This window comes from Microtus oregoni, unplaced genomic scaffold, assembly GCF_018167655.1.
Source record: "Microtus oregoni isolate MIOR12 unplaced genomic scaffold, Mior012 000018F_ref0000195, whole genome shotgun sequence".
NCBI classification, from domain to species: Eukaryota; Metazoa; Chordata; class Mammalia; order Rodentia; family Cricetidae; genus Microtus; species Microtus oregoni.
Window position 1 is genome coordinate 4,790,025 of NW_024543077.1, and position 20,985 is coordinate 4,811,009.

At 42.1% G+C, this 20,985-nt stretch overlaps 1 protein-coding gene across 1 annotated transcript in view; it reads left to right on the forward strand.

The window, feature by feature from the left end:
- Positions 1-7,886: 7,886 nt before the first annotated feature.
- Positions 7,887-20,985, forward strand: part of Orc5 (origin recognition complex subunit 5) — a 60,651-nt gene continuing 47,552 nt past the window's right edge. The window contains exons 1-4 of the mRNA XM_041668360.1: positions 7,887-8,086; positions 11,047-11,139; positions 13,854-14,054; positions 18,080-18,154. Of these exons, the coding sequence (XP_041524294.1) occupies positions 8,015-8,086; positions 11,047-11,139; positions 13,854-14,054; positions 18,080-18,154 (441 nt within the window). The 5' untranslated portion in view covers positions 7,887-8,014. The remainder of the gene's footprint in view (positions 8,087-11,046; positions 11,140-13,853; positions 14,055-18,079; positions 18,155-20,985) is intronic.

Below are 20,985 nucleotides of genomic sequence, written 5' to 3' on the forward strand. Positions count from 1 at the left end.
AATCAGGGTTCCCTGCCCTGTGGAAAGTCCAAGGACCACCCACTTCCATCCAGGTCTAGTAAGGTGAGCATCCAAACTGCCTAGGCTCCCACAAAGCCAGTACGTGCAGTAGGATCAAAAACCCATTGCCATTGTTTTTGAGTTCTCAGTAGTCCTCATTGTCCGCTATGTTCAGCGAGTCCGGTTTTATCCCAGGCTTTTTTCTAGATGCCCTTCAATGGAAGAATGGATGAAGAAAGTATGGAATACGTACATATTAGAGTACTACTCAGCAGTAAAAAACAAGGACTTCTTGAATTTTGCATGCAAATGGACGGAAATAGAAAACACTATCCTGAGTGAGGTAAGCCAGACCCAAAAAGAGGAACATGGGATGTACTCACTCATCTTTGGTTTCTAGCCATAAATAAAGGACATTGTCAGATGGTTTTAATTTTTAAAAAAAACTTTATTGTATGAGTGCTTATGGTATGTGGATTCTGGGGATGGAGTTTGGGTTATTAGGCTTACGCAGCAAATGCTTCTACCTGTCGAGCCATCTTGCAGGCTTTTATTCCGAGAGGCTATCTACTCACTTCTAACTGGAATCAGACAGCATTATGGACTTGGGACCCCTCACCACATTTGAGGCTGCCCAATGCAAAGCAGAAGTTCCAGGTTTAACTGTCATATTGATTCCATGCTGTCCTTCTAACTTCTCTTTGCATCCACTCTCCTTGAGCGAATTAACCTGCATGAATTTAATAACCACCTAAATGTAAATGACTCAGATCTGAGTGTTCAGTTTAAATGGCTCTCCCCGAGCTCCAGAACTGTTTAGCCAAGGAAGCATTACCATTTGGATGGCGTCCAGGTCCCTAAAATTCTGCCCACCAGAAACCGAACTCTTTCAACCTTGTCCTCCCCAAAGTGTTCGCTGGCATTGGCTCATCCAGTGATAGCCACTGTTATGCCCAGTCCGTGGGGACCCCGAAAGGCCACCAGAGAGACCGACTCACCGAAATGCAAAAGCAAGGTTTATTGTGTGCACGATACTAGCTGTCAGGGAGCTTGTCAGTGCAGAGAAGGTACCCTGCCCTTCTAGAGGGCATTATGTAAAGGTAAAAACCAGAAAAGTTACATTATCAGGGTGTGTGCTGGCAGGTGATCCTATCTACAATGGTTGGAACATTAGGAATTTCCTCTGGATGATCTGTTACTGGCTGGTGCCTGGACAGTCTCAGTTTGTGGTCTTTATGGGAACCAGGTATTGCCTCCGGCCTCTGGTGAGCTTGTCATGGCTGGGTTCTACAGCCACTATTCCTCTCAGAGTCTCAGACATCATTCTGGGTTCCTCTCTAAATAAATCTGTCACTTCTGCCTTTTTAAATAGCTTTCTGAAATGCATTTCTCTTCATTTCCAATCTCTTCCTGGTGCTGGATTATTGAATAACAGCTACACTGCATGGCTGGCAGAGTGTGGAGCCCTAAGGAATTCCCACTTCTTTGACTGATTGTCATGTAAGAATATTACCTTCATGTGAGGCCAGCAAGAGGGTGCAGCAGGTGAAGTCGCTTGCTGTCAAGCCTGACAACCATGCCAGATCTCAGTTGGTGGAGGAGACCAATTCCTGCAAGCTCTCCTCTGACCTCCAAAAGCACGAATGTGTTATATACTTGTGTACACGCATATAGTAAATAATCAAATGTAATGTATAAGTTTTTTTTAAAGAATTTTACTTTTATCTGACAAGATGACTTGATAAACCAAAACCTAAGAACAAAATATTGAAGAGCCTGCATTATCCTCTTCCCAAGAAATAATTGATAAATAAATGTAAACAAAAGACAGTCCTAAATGGATGTTCTTCAGAATCTTTTTAACTCGCTTAGTCATGGAACTTTTTGCACTCTTGTTTATTTTGTTTTTTACTTTTAAAAGGGTTGGAGGAAGCACCACTTAGTGTTTCTGTTTGGAATCTCCGTGTTGGGGTCCCATTCCACATTCAGGTCTTACTCCTCCCATTCCAAACTTCTCAGTGTGTCGCGCTGAAGCCCCTCCCTAGTAGCTATCCTCTCCAAACTCTGCCCCTGAGAAAGCCCACTAAAAATCAGTCATTGGAGCTGCTCAAGACCACGACTATAGGCTGCTTAAGACATGGCAGCCATATTTGCCATGTGATACCTCTCCTGCCCTCCTGAGGGTAACCCAGGAGTACTTTGCTCTGTTCATTAAATTTGGATTTATTAATTTGGCTTGATTGGTTTATTACATCGGTGGCAATAGATTCCCATGAACTGGGGGTTCAAAACTTACCAGTCCCAAATAATAAGAAAATTTTATACTCAGTCATCCTGTCAGTCTCACATGTAAAAGCTGTGAAAACAGAGACATGAGTTATGGGCTCACCACTCCCCTCCCCAAAGAAGCAAGAGCCGGATTATACCCACAGAGTTTGATTGCACATAGAGCTGCTTTCCTCAGCCACTCGCTGGAGAAGCATTCATTATTGGTGCGTTATGGGTCTGAAGGCAAAAGTAACCTTGCAGTAGGGAGCCAAGGAGTACCACAGTCACACTGCACAACAAACTCCACACAAGAGATTTATTGGGAGAGACTCAAGACGGTGGTTGCCTCTCTTTGGGTGAGAAACATCAAGGAACTAAGCAGGAGACAGGCTAATATAGGGTTCCTTTGGGAGAGGATATAAACAAACAACCTCGGGCTCCTGCTTCCACAGCTAAGAGCTGCCTCTGCTGCCATGTGTTACCCCCATTTTGGAATGCACCCACAACCACAAGCCAAAACAAACATGTTTTAAAGGTGCTTCCTGCTAGGTGTGTGGTTACAGTAAGAAGATTAACGTGTGCATACACAATAGCAAACAGTGAAGGTATTTGTTAGTTTTACCAGTAGATTTGACAAAACTGATGGAAAAACATATTCAAAGAGAGAATTGAAATTACCTGGTGTGAGTGAGAAGAAAATACGGAACATGCAACAAACCCGTTTAGGAGTTCATGGGTGTGTGTGTACAGGCCTGGTGACGGGGGAGGGCGGGCCTGAAGATAGCGCGTCCAGCTTTTAAGGCCTGCCCAGTGCATGTGCACAGGGGGATGACGTGGTTACGTTATACACAGATGACGGAGCTCACGCATGCACGCAAGGGCTCACACAGCTGCGGCAAAGGTAAGTGATGCAACCATGCTGCATGTGGGTCATGTCCGAGGGCTTGTGTGCACATGTGTAGCCCTGGAACTCAGAAGTGTCAGCCATGTTGTGGCTGAATCGTAACATGCCACGCTTTTGTTGATTTTAAAAATTTGGGGCGTTTGGGGGTCTTTAATGGGTGGGAATAGGGTGCTGTAAGGTCTCTCATGACTGCTTCCTGCTGATTTTATGGGCGTCATCAGGTCTCTCAAGACTGCTCTTTTTTAATATTTACTTATTTATTTATTATGTATACAGTATTCTGTCTGCTTGTATGACTGCAGGCCAGAAGAGGGCACCAGACCTCACCACAGATGGTTGTGAGCCACCATGTGGTTGCTGGGAATTGAACTCAGAACCTTTGGAAGAGCAAGCAATGCTCTTAACCGCTGAGCCATCTCTCCAGCCCCTCCCTCAAAACTGCTTTTTGCTGATTCTGTGGGCATCGCAGAGTTGAGATGCTTGATCACATCCTGGGGTCGTTGATTACTTTTATATTTTTTTTTCTGGGGTCTATGGAACTGGCTGGCTGGCAGCTTGGACCTCGCAAGATGCTGGAAAGGCAGAAAATTATGTCTGGAAAACATTTTAGATCCTGGTGATTAAGGGAGGAGAGTCCCAAGATGGAAGATAGAGGGTTTTTTTTTCTTGAGGGGTGGAGGAGGGAACTTCCAGGGGTTGCCGAGACTAGAAATGATAAGGGAAACATTAAATGATAATTATTCTGGGCGAGTCTAGTTCATGTAGATAGGTCCAATCGGCTCCCTGGAGCTTATGAAAAAATATTTGAAAAGAAATAAATTTTAGACATATTAAAAGCTTATAATAATGATGGTATAGTGTTGGAATAGAAGACAGTGGGGAGGAGAGAGGAAAAGAAGAGAGAAATATTAGACCCCTCAACGTTTTACCTGAAGCAAATCTTAAGGCACTTGTTCTCCTTAGCATCATGGTATTACTTTAGGATCCAAGAGACACTGCTGCAGCCAGGAATAAACCTGTTATTTTAAAGTCTGTTTTGTGAGTTTTTGGGGCTGTGAATGTCCCCGAACTCGTTATTGTTTCTTACCACCTGGGCTTTTGGCAATCTTTGTACCTCCAGCTCTGTGTTTGATGATGGTCCCTGTAATAATAGTTGAGTGGTTAACTGGAAATTTAAGTATGACATTGGAGATATAGAGAAGTTGGTAAAGCAGTTAGAAGGAAGAGTATATGGAGTTTTTGGCACAGGAGGGTTGAGTATGGTGATGAAACTTTTATTTTTCTGTAACTGGAGAAAAAATGGCTGATCTTGAAACTTAAGGGAACAGGGCTCTGTTTGAGTTACTGTATATGAGGGAGTATCTTGAGCTGGAAGAGTAAAAGGTTTAAGGTGAGACAGGTGGATCCAATGAGAGTCCTTCAAGCTTGGCAGCTGTGGGAGTTACAAGAATTGATTTAAAGGGGCCCTGCCATTTAGAGGGAAGGGGTGAGGGGCATTGGTCTGGGGGAGAATAGTACCTGATCTCCTATTTTAATCGGTGGTGGGCATGAATTAGCACATGGTTGAGGTAATGAGTAGTTGGTAAAATCCTGTAATAAGGAGCGAAGATGGGATAACAGTGGAGTAAAGAGGTGATCAGAAGAGGGAAAGGTTTTAGGTGAGAGGCCGGGGGTTACAACTGGTTGCCCATACATGAGCTCAAAGGGTGAGATAAAAAGGGGGATTTGGGGGAGAGCTCTAAGCCTAAGAAGGGCCAGAGGCAAAAGTTTTACCCAGTCAAGGTGAAGCTCCTGTGACATCTTAACAAGAACAATTTTTAAGGAATGGTTAGTTCATTCTACCTTCCCTGAAGACTAAGGACGGTATGGGATATGAAAATGCCAGGGAATATTAAGAGCCTTAGATAAAGTTTGAGAGATCTGGGAGTTAAACTCTGGGCCATTATCCAGCTGAAGAGAGGTTGGGATTCCAAACCGAGAGCTAATTTCTCAGAGAAGAACATTGGAAACTGCCTGGGCCCTCTTGTTAGTGGTGGGAAACGTTTTAATCCACCCAAACATGGTGTTCACCAAAACCAGGAGATAATTAACTCATCTGACTGTGGGCATATGAGTAAAATCAAGCTGCCAGTCAGTTTCTGGTAGGGAGCCCCTGGCCTGGTGGGTGGGAAAAGGGAAGCTACAATATTTGGTCTTGGGATCTGACTTTTGACAGATTTTACAAGAGGTAGTGATAGCTTTTAAGAACTCTAAGTCCTCAGGGGTGAGTTGGAGGTGAGCCTTGACAAAATGAAACAGAGCTTTGCTATTAGGATGAAAGAGCTTATGTAGGTAGGACAGAATTCACTGGGTGTCAGGAGATGTCTGCGAGAATGTGGGCTGTATTGTATGAACCCCTGAGGTGACTGAGGTAGGTTTGGGCTCTGGAATGATGCTGTTCTAACTGCTTGGTCAGCCTGGTTATTTCCCTTGGGCATAATGGAATTGTCAGTCTGATGAGACCGACAGTGAATAATTCCTATAGCTTTGGGGAGATGGGAGGCTTTTAACAGGTCCATAATGTAACCTGAGTTAGTTATGGATCCTCCTTTCATTGTAAGAAGCCCACATTCCTTCTAGATAGCTGTGTGGTACAGGAGGATATGAAAGGCATATTTGGAGTCTGTGTAAACATTTAAAGATTGTTCCTTTGCTAACTGGAAGGCATGGGTAAGGGCTATTAACTCAACCTGCTGATTAGTGGTATGGGCAGGGAGTGCCTGTGCCTCCACCACCCCAGTATCTGACAATATGGCTATGCATATGCTCTACAGGTCCCTTCACATGAAAAGGAGCTGCCATCTGTGTACCAGGTATAAGTGGCCTGGGACAGTTTGCTCTCCTGTATATGTGAGGGGTCGGGTAGTAGGTCCTCTAGGACCTCAATGCAGGAGTGAAATGGGGAATCATTAACGTTGGGTTGAGGTAGGAGATTTGAGATATTAAGGGTTGGGCAGGATTGGAAAGTGAGTGTGGCATCTTCAACTAGTGCCACCTGGAGGGAAAGAACTCAGGAAGGAGGTAAGGTTTGCAAGTTAAGAGATGGGACAAATTGTGGTGGGAGAAGACAGTAGTGGGTGATCCAAAGGTTAGTTTCTTTGACTCATGAATAAGAAGCTCAGTGCCTACTAAAGCACGTATGCAGGGTGCTTAGCCCTGAGTGGTGAGGTTCAGCTTCTTTGGCAGGCATGCTACAGGTGCAAAGAAAGGTCCCAGCTGATGTCCTAGGACCCCAAGGGCATATCCCTCCTTCTCTGTTCCATAGAAGGAGAAGGGTGAATTAAATCTGGGAGAAGAAGAACTGGGGTCTGAGGGCTTGCTGGAGTCTCTGGAAGGGTTTAGTAATGGGATGAAGGGGCTCATGCAGAGAGCTGAGAACTGCCTTGTATAAGGGGTGGACGAGGAGAGAAAAAGAGGGGATCCAGGAATGCAGGAAGCCAGCTATTCCTAGGAACAATAAAACCTAAAAGCCTACTTGTAGTGACACACTTCCTCCCACAGGGCACACCTCCTAATAGTGCCACTCCCTGAGTCTGTGGAGGACATTTTCAGTCAAGCAACAACAACAACAACAAAAAAAAAAAAACCTAGAAAAATAGCCCACCCCCAAACTCCAAAAAACAAAACCTCAATTTTTTTATTTATTGAGTCTACATTATCATTTTGAGAAAATCAGGTTAATTTTAACAAACATTATTCTTACAATGCAATACAGTTGTTTTTAGATATGTCTTTTTTTATTGTCTTTTAGTGTTTTTGTGTGTGTGTGTGCAGGCCTTACTATATGTCCATTTTATTTGGTCTACTTCATTTCTAAGTACTTCATAGTTCTTCGTTACCACTGTGTGAGGACAGCTGTCTTACACCGGAGGCCTTGCAAGTTGACTTGTTAGAGCTAAGGTAGCGTCTCTTTTGAAGAAGCAACTAGATTATTTCCTCCGTAGGCAGCTGTACTGTTCAGTAATACAGAGGGCCTCTTTCTAATCTGGGTGCATTTTTTTTTTGTCTTTTTGCACTGGCAATTAAAATCTATATGTAACAGACGTCACTGTGAACGTTATCTTTTAGTTTTAGAAATAATCTATAAGGACGTTTAAATGAAAGTTCAAAGACCTCCTAACGTCTCAACGTTCATAAATAGTTGAGTCAATGTTCCCAGGCCAATTTTTTTTTTCAGGATCCCAAAGCCCTGTCTAAGGCGAATTCTCCTATTTCTATACATCCTTTCCTTTAATTTCAAGGTTCTTCTAATATCTTGCTTCTAGGTTTCCTACAGATAAATACAAATGTAAAGAAGGCATATGCTGAAGACAGCGTTATGTTGACTCCTATTGCCGTAACTAACACTCTTATACTTCTACATCTCGTTCCAAGCTTGCAAAAACAAACGAAAAATTAAATTTATTAAATCCCACAGAGCTCCCCCTTTCGAGCCGAACGTCATTCAGTTTCCACCAGTGGTAAGCCTCAGGGTACTTTTTGCCGAAGCCACCAGAAGAGTGTCGTGAGAGGCCCCCGCCGTTAACCCCGTCCTCTGAGGATTAGGGTGATGAGCAAAAAGCTGCACAGCTGAGCACCCGCAGGGCGCCGACCACCGATAACGGTCGCGCGGGAGGCTAGAGCGGTGGCCTCGCTGCGCGGGCTCGTGACGTCACTGCATCGCGCCGGCGCCGCCTGCATCCCAGCCTCCGCGCTTCCGGGAGGAAAGCTGCTGGTTGAGCATCGTGAAATCGGCCGGAATAGACTCCGGTGCATGCTGACTGGCGGCTACCCACCCTGCGGTTTCGGGTGGTGCCCGCCAGAATGTCCCACTTGGAGAGCCTGGTGCTCTGTCGAGAGGCTCAGGTGTCCACCTTGCAGTCCCTGTTTGGAGAGGTATTGTGGTCAGACCGTTTCCCCAATTCCAGAGTCCAGCGCGTCCTGGGTCTGTTGCGGGGTAGTGTGTGGATGGCGAGGCGGCAGACCATCATCTCTTACCCAGAGAAACTTCTCAGTCCGTTTCAGAGACCGCAGAGGAAGGGCTGGCTGCTCCCCGGGACCTTGCCTAAGAGGTCCTTTCAATGGGGCCGTGCTTTGCCGATTATGTGAGCCCCAGATAGCTTTTGCAGGTTGCTACTGCACAAGCTTTATGGAAGAAGTCTGTTTGCAGAGTGTTTATAAAGTGCAAATTCACCCCTTGCAGTGAGGTATAGATTAAGTCAAATACAGAGAGGTGGTTGGCTTCAAGACCACTTAGGATAATGCTGTATTTTAGCCTTTAAAGTCCTGCAGTTTTTTCAGAATTATAAAATCCAGGAGCGGTCTCATCTGAATTTCTCTCTCCCTGACTAGCAGATGAGATGCTTTAGATGGGAGAACTCCTCTGCAAGGAACACAGTTAGAGATTGCTTTTCATAGACAGGGGTACCGTTCATTTCTCACGTGCCTTTTGCATTGTTCTCATTAGTCGGAATTAATTTCACTTGGATCTTTGAAGCACGATTAATAAAAAAAAAAAATCAGAGAGAGAAAATGGGGTTCAACCTGAAGATCCAAAAAGCAAAGCAGTCAGCCACTGGCTCTTAACTCTACCTCAGTCCGAAATGGCGATCCTGCCTCCAGGAATCTCAGAATGAGACTGTGTGTGAGAGCTGTCTCCTTCTGTCTTATAATCCTCTCTAGGGCTGGTATTAAAGGTGTGCACCTCTGGGATTGAAGGCACGCACCGCCCGTTTTCTGTGGTAACTAGTGTGGCTACTGGGATTAAAGGTGTGTGTTACTACTGCCTAGCTGTAAGGCTGACCAGTGTGGCTGTTTTATTTTCGCAATCCCCAGGCAGGCTTTATTAAAATACAGTTGGAATGCCACTACAGATCTTATCTGGAATGTGAGTTAATGCAAATATCTATTTAGTTTGTTTTTTAAAATGTACTTTCATCCAGCTGAGTGTTGGATGGAGGCTAAAGTGACCTATAAAAGTACCACCATCTAAAAGGGTCACATCAATTAAGCTAGAGATCAGCTGCATCGACCTTTCTAGTTGTGCATTCAGTTAGAGTTACCCATATTATTGAAATACATACTTGGCTGTGCCCTATACATTCCTTCACTAGACTTGATACACCCAGATTACTCTAACCAAAAGTACTCAGAAAGAGGAGTACTTTTAGCAAATTATGTTGAACAAAAGCAGTGTTTTTCTTCAAGGAAGTTTGCATGTGGAAAATACAAAGAGTCACTGTAGCAAATAAATACTAAACAACAATAACAATCCCAAAATAACAACAACAAAAACTAGCCCATGATTCTTAGGTGATGATCGTTTGTTTAGCAAGTGTATATTTTCTGAGCACCTTCATTGTGGATGAAGTGGAAGGCACTGTGCCAGATTCTGGCTTGTTACAAATGTTGGGGAGGTTTGTGAAGGTGAAAAGTAACAGTAACAGTGTAAGGGTTCTTTTTAACTCTAGGTAACAATATAAACATTGTTATTAAGGGGGAATGTGCTGGTTACTGTTGTCATCTGGGAAGAGAGAACCTCAACAATTGAGAAAATGCCTGCAACAGATTATCTGTAGGCGACATTTTCTTTCTTTTTTTTTTTTTTTCAGTTTTTCGAGACAGGGTTTCTCTGTAGCTTTGGAGCCTGTCCTGGCACTAGCTCTTGTAGACCAGGCTGGCCTCGAACTCACAGAGATCCGCCTGCCTCTGCCTCCCGAGTGCTGGGATTAAAGGCGTGCGCCACCACCGCCCGGCAGTAGGCGACATTTTCTTGATTAGTGATTGATGTGGGAGGGCCCAGCCCACTGGGGAAGGTGGTCTGAGCCGTAAAGAAATGAAACTGAGCAAGCTACGGGGAGCAATCCAATAAGCAGCCTTCCTCCACGGCCTCATCCCGGGTCCCTGCCTTGAGTTTCTGCCCTGACTTCTCTTCATGATGAACTATGACTGAAGCTGAAACAAACCCTTTCCTCCCCAAGTGCTTATAGTCGTGCTATGACAGCGATAGAAACCCAGTAGGGCAGGGAATATTGTATTAGGCACCAAGTAGCAGATATAAATAAGTGTAGAAACATAAAGCAGATTTCTAGCTTAAAAAAAAAAACTGTCGAAGGTGACCATCAGCTTCCTTTCTGCTTATGAGATGGTAGCTGAAATAATTTCTATAATTTAGGTCTCCCCATTAAATCTTAACCCTCCAGAGTCTCACCTGTCTTTAACTGATGTCTGCACTGTTCAGTATCTTATAGGTATCGGCAATTAATGGCTATCTCATAAATATTGATATTATTGGATAGACCAGTAGAACCTTTGACAGTTTGCTTCTGACAAAGCCATCTCTGCATATGCATTTTAACTTTTTCGTGGTGCTAGGGATCAAATCTAGGACCTTGCACACTCTAAGCAAGTGATATACCACTGAACTATACCCCTGTATCTGATATTGCTATCTAGATTTCATCAATGTTTGATTTGAGGAAATACATACACTTATGCCAAGATAAATGATTATGCGTAATCAGAAGTATTTAAGATTTCCTAGGAATAAGACTTCAAAAATGTCTCGTGTTTCATTGTTTTAGTTTTAAACAATAAAATGTATAGTGAAATTGTAGCCTATAAGGACTTTAGATTCTTTGAAAAATATTTAAAATATAGTATAGGTGAAATTGCCCGTGAAAAAAAAAATCTCTTAAATCTCTTAGAAAGTTGAGAATACTAAGACTTTACCTGTATGCATCATTGAAATAACTTGGGTTTAGTATTATACTGTACCAATAATAGACCTTTCTTACCCGTGGGTAAATGCTCATTTCTGGGTTCATGCAGACATAAACTGGGCCTTTCTTTCCTAGAGACATCATTTCAGCTTTCCATCCATCTTTATTTACGGACATACTGCCAGCGGGAAGACCTATGTGACACAAACTTTACTGAAGGCGTTAGAGGTAAGGCTGCCCCCGGAGCCTGATGTTGATGGACCTTCATTCCTGCGCTGCTGGAGAGGGGATGGATCAGATGACTTACTCTGATTTTCCTTCTCTAGAGTATCATCAGCTATAGAAAGCATCTCTACCCAAATCTTGTTGGGATACTTTGGATGAGTATAAGCCTCAAAAGCTATTAGTTACTAACATACATCCTGACAGTAAAAACTTCTAAGTTGAGATGAATTTTTCTCTCTTTGGTGCCTAGTAGTTAGTAGTTGGATAAACAAGTAATAGCTTTTAAAAACATTAAAATTTACTTTATTTATTTATTAAAGATTTCTGTCTCTTCCCTGCCACCACCTACCATTTCACTCCCCCTCCCCCAATCAAGTCCTCCTCCCTCATCAGCCCAAAGAGCAATCAGGGTTCCCTGCCCTGTGGGAAGTCCAAGGACCCCCCACCTCCTTCCAGGTCTAGTAAGGTGAGCATCCAAACTGCCTAGGCTCCCACAAAGCCAGTATGTGCAGTAGGATCAAAAACAATTCTCAACAGAAGAAGTTCAAATGGCCAAAAGACACTTAAGGTCATGCTCAACTTCCTTAGCGATCAGGGAAATGCAAATCAAGATACCATCTAACACCTGTCAGAATGGCTAAAATCAAAAACACCAATGATAGTCTTTGCTGGAGAGGTTGTGGAGAAAGGGGTACACTCATCCATTGCTGGTGGGAATGCAAACTTGTGCAACCACTTTGGAAAGCAGTGTGGTGGTTTCTCAGGAAATTCGGGATCAACCTACCCCTGGACCCAGCAATACCACTCTTGGGAATATACCCAAGACATGCCCTATCATACAACAAAAGTAAAATTTACTTTTTAACATAAGATGTCTCCTTTTCACTCTTTACTCGTAGTATTGATTCTCATCTTTCTGATTTTTGCATGTGTAAAGCCGCACATACCCTCAACCTGCCCTTTTCCTATTTCCTGTCTGAATGACCTTCACCATTGATACTGGATTTAAAAACAAAAACTCCTTCTTATCCTTAAACAGTTGGATAAGCACATTCCCTTGTGGAGACAGGCCTTCTTCTGTGTTTACTCATGGCCCCTCCCAGTTCCATTTCCCTTTGTTGTTCCTAGGGTTTCTGCACAGTGGCTTCCCTGGCTGCAAACTGGGGCAAGTAGACAACCTTTGGGATAAGTAAATGTTAACCCATGAAGAATGCATTCCTGTATAGTATCATAAGCAGCTAGTAACGCTTAGATGCTGTTTATGAATATTATCACACAACTGTTCATATCCTAAGCTGACAGTAAGCGGTATCTATTGGAATGGGCATGGCTGTGATCTTGAGCAACTGAGAGCAGAGAAACAGATGTGCAGGCCACAGGCTTTGGTCTCACCTCAGCTCCGAGGATGCGTGTTTGAGATGGCCTCCTGAAATGCTGAGTTTTTGCTCTGTTTCAGCTTTGTCCTGCGTTGCTCCCATGTCTTGGAATGACCGTCCTCTACTCTCTTGCTCTCCTTTTAATATCTTGTTGATTGACAAATGATTATTTATTTAGCTGTGTTTTTTTCTACTTCTCTGGGAAGTGCTTCCTGACTTCCAGTGCTGTTAAAATATGCCCCTGTTTTGTGACTCATCACGATATTCAGTCTTCTCAGCTGTAATTTCTTTTTTGTATTGTGTTTCCTGGATGTGATTTTTTTAAAAAAACGTACATACATATAGATACACACACACATGTATCATTCCCACAAGCACAGTGCTTGGCACATTTTAAGTTGTAGATACTACTCTTTGATCCCAAAGATCAACTGACATTTTAAACACAAAGATGTTGCGTTTCATATCTGACTTTAGAATCTGAACATACAAGGTGTTTGGTCACCAATTTGTTTTTGAAAGCTTGTGTATCACGTATCCAGAGAATACATGTTGAATAAAAGCATGTAAGGAAGTTTTATGTTAAAGGAATGAATTATGATTTTACCATTTGTTACTTTTGCAATAACTTAATCAATGTTAGACATGACTATTACTGCTTCTGTTATAGATACCAAAACATGTGCTTAGAAAAAAATGCTGTTATTTGAGTCAAGAATAGCACGAAAGTAAGCAAGATATTATGAGTGCTCTACCTAAGGAAATATTGATGGTACCTCTCTAGTCAATAAATGTAACCTGCTAGGAAGCAAGTTCTTCAGGAAGGAAAGTTCCCACTAGGAATTTTAACTTTCAAAAGTAATTGGTTTCTTTATACTCATACTTAAAGAGGGAAATACAAGTTTACTTTGCGTCTTAGAGGAAGACAGATGAGAAACTCAAATCAGAGAAGTGAGTGTAAGGATGTTTTAAGGGACAGTTATTCATCATGGCCTTTATCACCCCGAGACCTCGAGGAACCTTAGAGAGCACTTTTGCCAGAACCTAGGAAGCGCAGTAGCCGTAGCTCGGGCCTTTGGTAGCAGAATGCAGACACTGCCAGCGTGCAGTGTGGAGAGAAGACATGCTGAACTTCTTTCCTCAGCAGCTCTGCTTCAGTCCCTAGCTGCCTCTTCCTGTTGGCTTTTCCAGCCCCAGCGTGATGATGTCATTTATACTGGCCAGGAGGATCCTGGGGCCCAGGGTGGTGGAGAGCCCAGGGTGCAGATGGACGGGGGTGACCAGGGACGATCAGCAGAAACTATATGCTTTTGTTTACTCTGTTTCGGTTTTGGTTTGCAGCTCCCGCATGCCTTTGTGAACTGTGTTGAGTGCTTTACTTTGAAGCTACTTTTGGAACAAATTCTAAACAAGTTGAGTCGTCTCAATTCTTCTGAGGCAGATTGTTCTACAGAAATCACCTGTGAAACATTTAATGACTTTGTTCGATTGTTTAAGCAAGTGACCAGTACTGAAAATCTCAAGGATCAGACTGTATATATTGTAAGTAATTTAACGTGATTATATCATCTTTCATTTGAAAACTGATTGTGCCGTAGATCCACTTCCATATATTTATTTTGAGTCTTATTTTGTATAGTGCTCCGTGGAAGGTGCTTTAGTAATACAAACGTGTTATAATGACTGCCAAAAGGGGCCTTTGCTTAACAGAAATTTATATCCACAGAGGGCCATCTCTGTAGAAGTTGAAATATCTAAATATAGTGTATAGAAGTTGTCTCAGGGAAGGGTGGTTCCACGATGTAACTTATGGAAGACGAGAAGGATTGGTTCGAGAATACGTGGCTGCCTTTGGCAAACACAGAATTTGTAGGCTTAGTGAGATTAGGAGAGAGAGAGGAAGAGAGAGAGAGAGAGAGAGAGAGAGAGAGAGAGAGCGCTAGGCCATACTCTGAGGTAAGTACCCAAGAAGCATTTGTTATTGGCTAAACATTAGGGTAGAAAAGTATACAGATATTTGGTGTAGAACAAGTTTAGACTGGTCTGTAACTAAAAATCTGTAACCTTTACTACTTAGAAAATAATGTAGAAAGTTGGTTAAGAATTTTTCTGTTTATTAAAATTTTTCTGCTTATTGTGGCTTACAAAATGAGAATCTACTAGAATACCTTACTATAAATCATTAAGAATAATATTTACTTCTCAGTTTTCATTTGAATTATAGTTATCTGATAATAGCTTTTGAAGAAGGATCATAAATTAGAATAATGAAGTCATGAGTTATAACAGTTAATCATTATCAGATTAAAAGAATAGACTCTTAATTTGCTATTTCTGCTTTGTATTTTTTCACTAAAGTGGACCAATTCTTTTGAGTTAGTGTTCTAGCTTAGAGAGTTATTTAAACGGAGATTGTTGAGAAATTTCCTAATGAGAATGTATCGTCGAAAGACTACGTTATATCCTTATTGTAGTAAATTTTACCTTTAGTTTGCCAGAACTAAGAATTGAATATTTAAATATAATTATTCTCATACATTGTTGCAAGATAAAATATCTAGATTATTCAGGGAAACTATTCTGCTTCTTAATTTTATTCCTTATTTAAATGATTATATAATTTGCAAGAAGATTTATTATTAAAGTATGAATGTTTATGGTTTAAAATGGGTTCTTTTTTGCGGGGGAAGAGAACTTTAGTTCCCACAGGTAATGCACTAGATAACACAGAACATCTTGTCACATTTTAAAGTTAGGAGACTCTCACTGACTACTGGGTTTGTTATGGAGAGCATGGGAGCCAATTTGAAGAGGCTCATACTGCCCAGATATAAGACAATTTGACTACTTAAGGATGAGTTAAGTCAAGCTGGTACTGACCTGGGAGCTTCCCCTCTTTAAGGATGAGTTAAGTCAAGCTGGTATTGACCTGGGAGCTTCCCCTCTTTAAGGATGAGTTAAGTCAAGCTGGTACTGACCTGGAAGCTTCCCCTCTGCCTGGCTCTCACAGTGTCATGTGCTCGCAGGGTGCTGGGGGAGAAAAGTCATCAACCATCTTACCTCGCTGTGAACCCTGTGAGCTCCAGTAACAAGTAGCCTGGCAGGATATGGCCATTGGTGCAATAGTAATGTCTTGGGGGATCCAGTCACTTTCTGGTTAGACTTAAGGCCTATTCCTTAGGAGGAAACTGCTGTAAGCTTGGTCAGAACCTGTAGCCTGAGAAGTCAAAGGCCCAAAGGGAGAACCTGGTATTGTTCCTTTGCTGAATGGACATAGTATCAAACTGCCTTCTAAATAAATGCTTGTCTTCCTACCCATAGATTAGCACAGCTAAGAGCTCACTAGAGAAGCTTCTTTTTTCCCCAGTAGATAACTATGAATACAGGCACTTAGAGTTGGTCAGAAGTACAGAGAATAAGTGACTAGGGAATCTCAGCCCTAAATACAACATCTGTATCAGTATACCTCCAGGCAAGCCTCAGAGAACAAGGGAAGAGAGGACAGAGATTGGGCAAACCAGGTTATGAAGGCATGAACTAGGATCAGCTGTGGCTGTCTGCAAAGATCAAGCCAGCCAGCATTTCTTGTTTGAGGAGGAGCTCATGAGGTCGCTATCCCTCCTTGCGAGCTGCTGGCAGTTGGTGACCGCTAAGGAAGGAAGAGTTGGTTTTCTGCAGGGTGTGGCCCTTGTGAGATTGCCCGTGCTCCGATGGATGCCTTCACTCTCATACACACAGGCAGCCCTAACTGCACTCAGTGGGTCAGTTAACAAGACAAGAAGAAAAAAGACATGAAGTTAGGAACATATTAGATAAATAGTTTAAAAATATCACAGCCGGGCAGTGGTGGCGCACGCCTTTAATCCCAGCACTCGGGAGGCAGAGGCAGGCGGATCTCTGGGAGTTCGAGGCCGGCCTGGTCTACAAGAGCTAGTTCCAGGACAGGCACCAAAGCTACAGAAAAACCCTGTCTCGAAAAACAAACAAACAAACAAAAATATCACAAAGCTCCAATTTATTGATTACCTGGAGATGTAATTTACTATGCACTGCACTGCAGTACTCAAGTAATAGCCCCAAGAAGACACCAAGTCCTGACCCTGAGTCCTGGAAATCCTACTTCATTTGGAAAAAGGCTCTTAAAGTGGAGAGATCCACCCAGATTATCTGGGAGGAAACAGACTCTAATCCTAAATGTCAGTAGATAGAGATATCTTAGTGTGCTACACAGGTGGACAAGACCAGACTGTAAAAGCTGCAGGAAATCAGAAGGTTGAGGATATTTGCCTTTAGGACTGCAATGATGTGGGTAACAAACCGCATTATTCCAGTACCACAGCGATCGAGGCTACCAGAAGATGGAAAAGGCAGGAGCTGGGTTTTCTCCAGGAGCCACTGGAGTTACCATAGTGCTGCTAATACCTTAATTTGGCTTGGTGAAACTGTCTTTAAGTTTTTGGCTTCCAAGAACTGTGAGAAATAAATTTTAGATCTGTTTTAAGCCATTAGGTCTGTAGTAATATTACAAAAAAGAAAATGGGCAAAAACTCAGAATAAGAAATTGGTAATTGGGGGAAATCGAGTATTTTTCCTTTTGTCCTGTATGAACGCATGCATTCATGAATCTTGACCCATCCATGCTACTAATGAGGCATTTTTTGGGGGGACAAGTGTGGAAAAATTTGAGTATTGGCTATTTGATGATATTAGGAAATAATGCCAAATTTTAAAATGTATGATAATGTGACTGGTTATATTTTTTTAAGGAGTACTCATATGACTTCATTGGTCAGTTTTAATAGTTACTAACATGACCAAACTCATCACCATTCTGCTGTTCTATTTTATTTTATTTATTTATTTATTTATTTTTGGATTTTTGAGACGGTTTCTCCGTAGCTTTTGGTTCCTGTCCTGGAACTAGCTCTTGTAGACCAGGCTGGCCTCGAACTCACAGAGATTTGCCTGCCTCTGCCTCCCGAGTGCTGGGATTAAAGGCATGTGCCACCACCGCCCGGCTTTGCTGTTCTATTTTATATGATGTTATTCATAAATGTCCACTGTATATATCTAGTGTCTGTATGTTTTAGGAAACATTATGGCAAAAGCATTATAACTTTGAACAAAATTTAATCTTAGAGTTATCTAGCAGTTTAAACATTGCATGTGTAGCTGTAAAGTTCAATCAAGAAAAGTTCTGTGTGATAAATTCTAGAATATACTTCTGTCTTTCTTGGGTAATAAAGACTTGTAATTTTTATAAGTGGGGAGATAGAGTCAGAGTACCTCACACGCTGTTTTGTGGGTAGTACAATTAGAAATATAGCAATGACGTGTTTTCTCTTTGGATATTTGGATTAAAAAATTTTATTAGCAATCTGTTTTTAGCTTAATCTCTTTGAAATATGTTTTTAATGTGTAAATAGCCTTTTGAAAGTAAATTTAAGCTTACTTTAAAACGCTACATTTTTTTTTCTTTGTAACATGGAAAGTTTAAAAATCTTATAGTATGTTATTCTTTATAAAATACATAATGAATTTGATTTTCATGTAGACTTCTCTTTAAGGTTCTGGATAAAGCTGAATATCTAAGAGACATGGAAGCAAATCTTTTGCCTGGCTTTCTTAGGTTGCAAGAATTGGTAAGTAATATACAGAGTGGGTTTCCCTCGGTAGATCATATGTTCCCTCCCCAATATGTTGTTATGATTAAAGTTCAGTCTTTTCACATAGTGGTATTAATTTATGATTTAGTAGACTTAATAAATTATTTTAGCTTTCAATTATAAAGTAAGTTGCCATCTATTAAAGAATTTCAAGTCTTTAGTCATTAATGAGAGGGGGCTAGACATCGAAATCTACACGTTCCTCATTTTGATCTACAGAAGTCATGGTGTAGTTATTCTGATTGTTTGGTTTGCTATCTGCTAGCCACTCCTTGTCAGCATGCAGCTCTTCACTCAGCTAGTATGGTCTCACTGAACTGTCTTCAGTCAACTGCAGTTGTCATGATAGTAGGAAAGATTGAATATGCACATTATCAGTGGTTACAGGGGAAAAGCACAGAGATTTAAATAATTTGAAGAAAGAAAATTGATGAGAGAATTTAGTTCTCACTAGTATCCACCCAGGAATGCTGGGTTCGGGATAGTTATGCATATCCAGCTAGGTTTTACTCACCAAGACAAAGAGGTGTCTGAGCAGAACAGTACCATTGTCCTCTTCAATCAAGAGTAATTTAGACCTCATTGATTTTGTGGCTGATTGTACGCTTATTTTGGTTTTATTATTTTATCAGTGGGTTGAACGTAAATAGATTATACTTTCTAGCTATATGTTCATTTGTACTAAAGTGTTTAGTAGCATTGTTCTGAGAACCAAGGCAGAATCTTCCATAACCCTCCCAACTGTAAAACAGCCGGGGACCAGCTGTTCACATACATGAGCTGACTGGGGTAGTTCTGATCTAAGCAGTTAGAGTGCTGCAGGTTTAAGAGACTTCCCAGTGCCGCTGAAATGCTATGTCCCGCAGGTGGGCAGAGTTGGGTGGAGAGCTAGAGAGAGCAAGCAGTGAGTCGGCCTTGGGGTCCGAGGCTCTGTGGTCCCCTTTTAGGAAGAGTTGGGTGGAGAGCTAGAGAGAGCAATCAGTGAGTCGGCTTTGGGGTCCGAGGCTCTGTGGTCCCCTTTTAGGAAGAGTTGGGTAGAGAGCTAGAGAGAGCAAGCAGTGAGTCGGCCTTGGGGTCCGAGGCTCTGTGGTCCCCTTTTAGGAAGAGTTGGGTGGAGAGCTAGAGAGAGCAATCAGTGAGTCGGCTTTGGGGTCTGAGACTCACTCTTAGTGATTATTGCTGTTACAAGGTGCCTGCCTGTTTTCAGTCCTCATTTTGGTTTTTGTTCATCTGTTTTGTTTTTGTAGGTGTTTGTGTGATGTGGAATGCCCTTCTGTATATGTGTTACTTTTATTGGTTGATGAATAAAGTTGTTTCGGCCAATGGCTTAGCAGAGTAAAGCCAGGTGGGAAATCCGAATAGAGATACATAGGGAGAGTAGGCGGAGTCAGGGAGATGCCATGTAGCTACCAAAGGAGAAAGATGCCTCCTGGTAGGCCACAGCCTTGTGGTGATACATAGATGGATAGAAATGGGTTAATTTAAGATATAAGAGCTAGCTAGAAATATGCCTGAGACATCAGCCAAACAGTATTGTAATATAGTTTCTGTGTGATTATTTGGGTCTGGGCGGCTGGGACGAACGCACAGTCTCCGCTTACATTTGTGGTTTCTGTAGGCCTTGACTCATTGCTTCCCACACTGACTACCTAGACTTTATTCTCACCCTTCATGTTTTCTCTACATACCTAGTAACAATACCGTGACAATAATAAGGACTTTCACGTTTGTTTTTGTTACAGAAACTACTAGGAGAAAATTTGAGGTTTTATTATAATCTCTACTGGGAAAGGGAACCATCAGTTTAACATTTCTGAGTGGATACTTGATTTTGAATTGTATTCCATTTCAGAGGAACTTAATAAAAGCATTTTCTATTTTTTACATTAAGTGTCTGAGTCAAAGGAAATTTAAATTATGATAAAACCTTGTATACTGGAAGTATTTTAAGATGAACAGTTGAAAATACTACAGATTTCAAATCATTTATCTTGGTTTTTTTCAACTTCTCCATATATGTTTAATTTTTTATAAAATTATAAGATGCCTTTTTGAACTGGCAGGATGGCTCAGTGTTAAGCGCACCTGCCACCAAGCCTCGTGGTCCACATTCGCTGCCTGGAACCCTGATGACCACAGAGACCCAACCCCACATGCTGTCCTTTGGTCTCCATGCTCGTGCTGTGGTGCTCAAGTGGACATACGCATGTGAACACACTAAACAAGTAGAAGTAAATCTGATGATTTTTCCGTGAGCTTTATGATCAGGAAATGTGGATAGAGCATACCATATATATTATGTATACAATATTCTGTCTGTGTGTATGCCCAAAGGCCAGAAGAGGGCACCAGACCCCATTACAGATGGTTGTGAGCCACCATGTGGTTGCTGGGAATTGAACTCAGGACCTTTGAAAGAGCAGGCAATGCTCTTAACCTCTGAGCCATCTCTCCGGCCCCTAGAGCATACTTTTAAGCCTAAATAAACTCAGAATTATATTTTTTAAACCGGTGGGTTTCAGAAAGTCTTCTTTGGGGCTGGTGTATAGCTCGGTGGTAGAAAGTTGGTCCTGCACTTACGAGAAGTCAAGTCTTTTCCTGAGGGCTCCCTGCAGGTCTCCAGGCAGTGACGCTTTGGGAAGAGATAAAAATGAAACCCAGGCGGAGCGACTTCCTCTGCCCGGATCAGACTTCAGGGAGTCTAATGAGGCAGGTCATTGTCAGCATGTTTAAAACAGTGCAGTCTGGGGAAAGGTTTCCAGGTAACAAGGTCCAGTCCTTCTTTAAAGTGTGATGTAGCTTTCTTG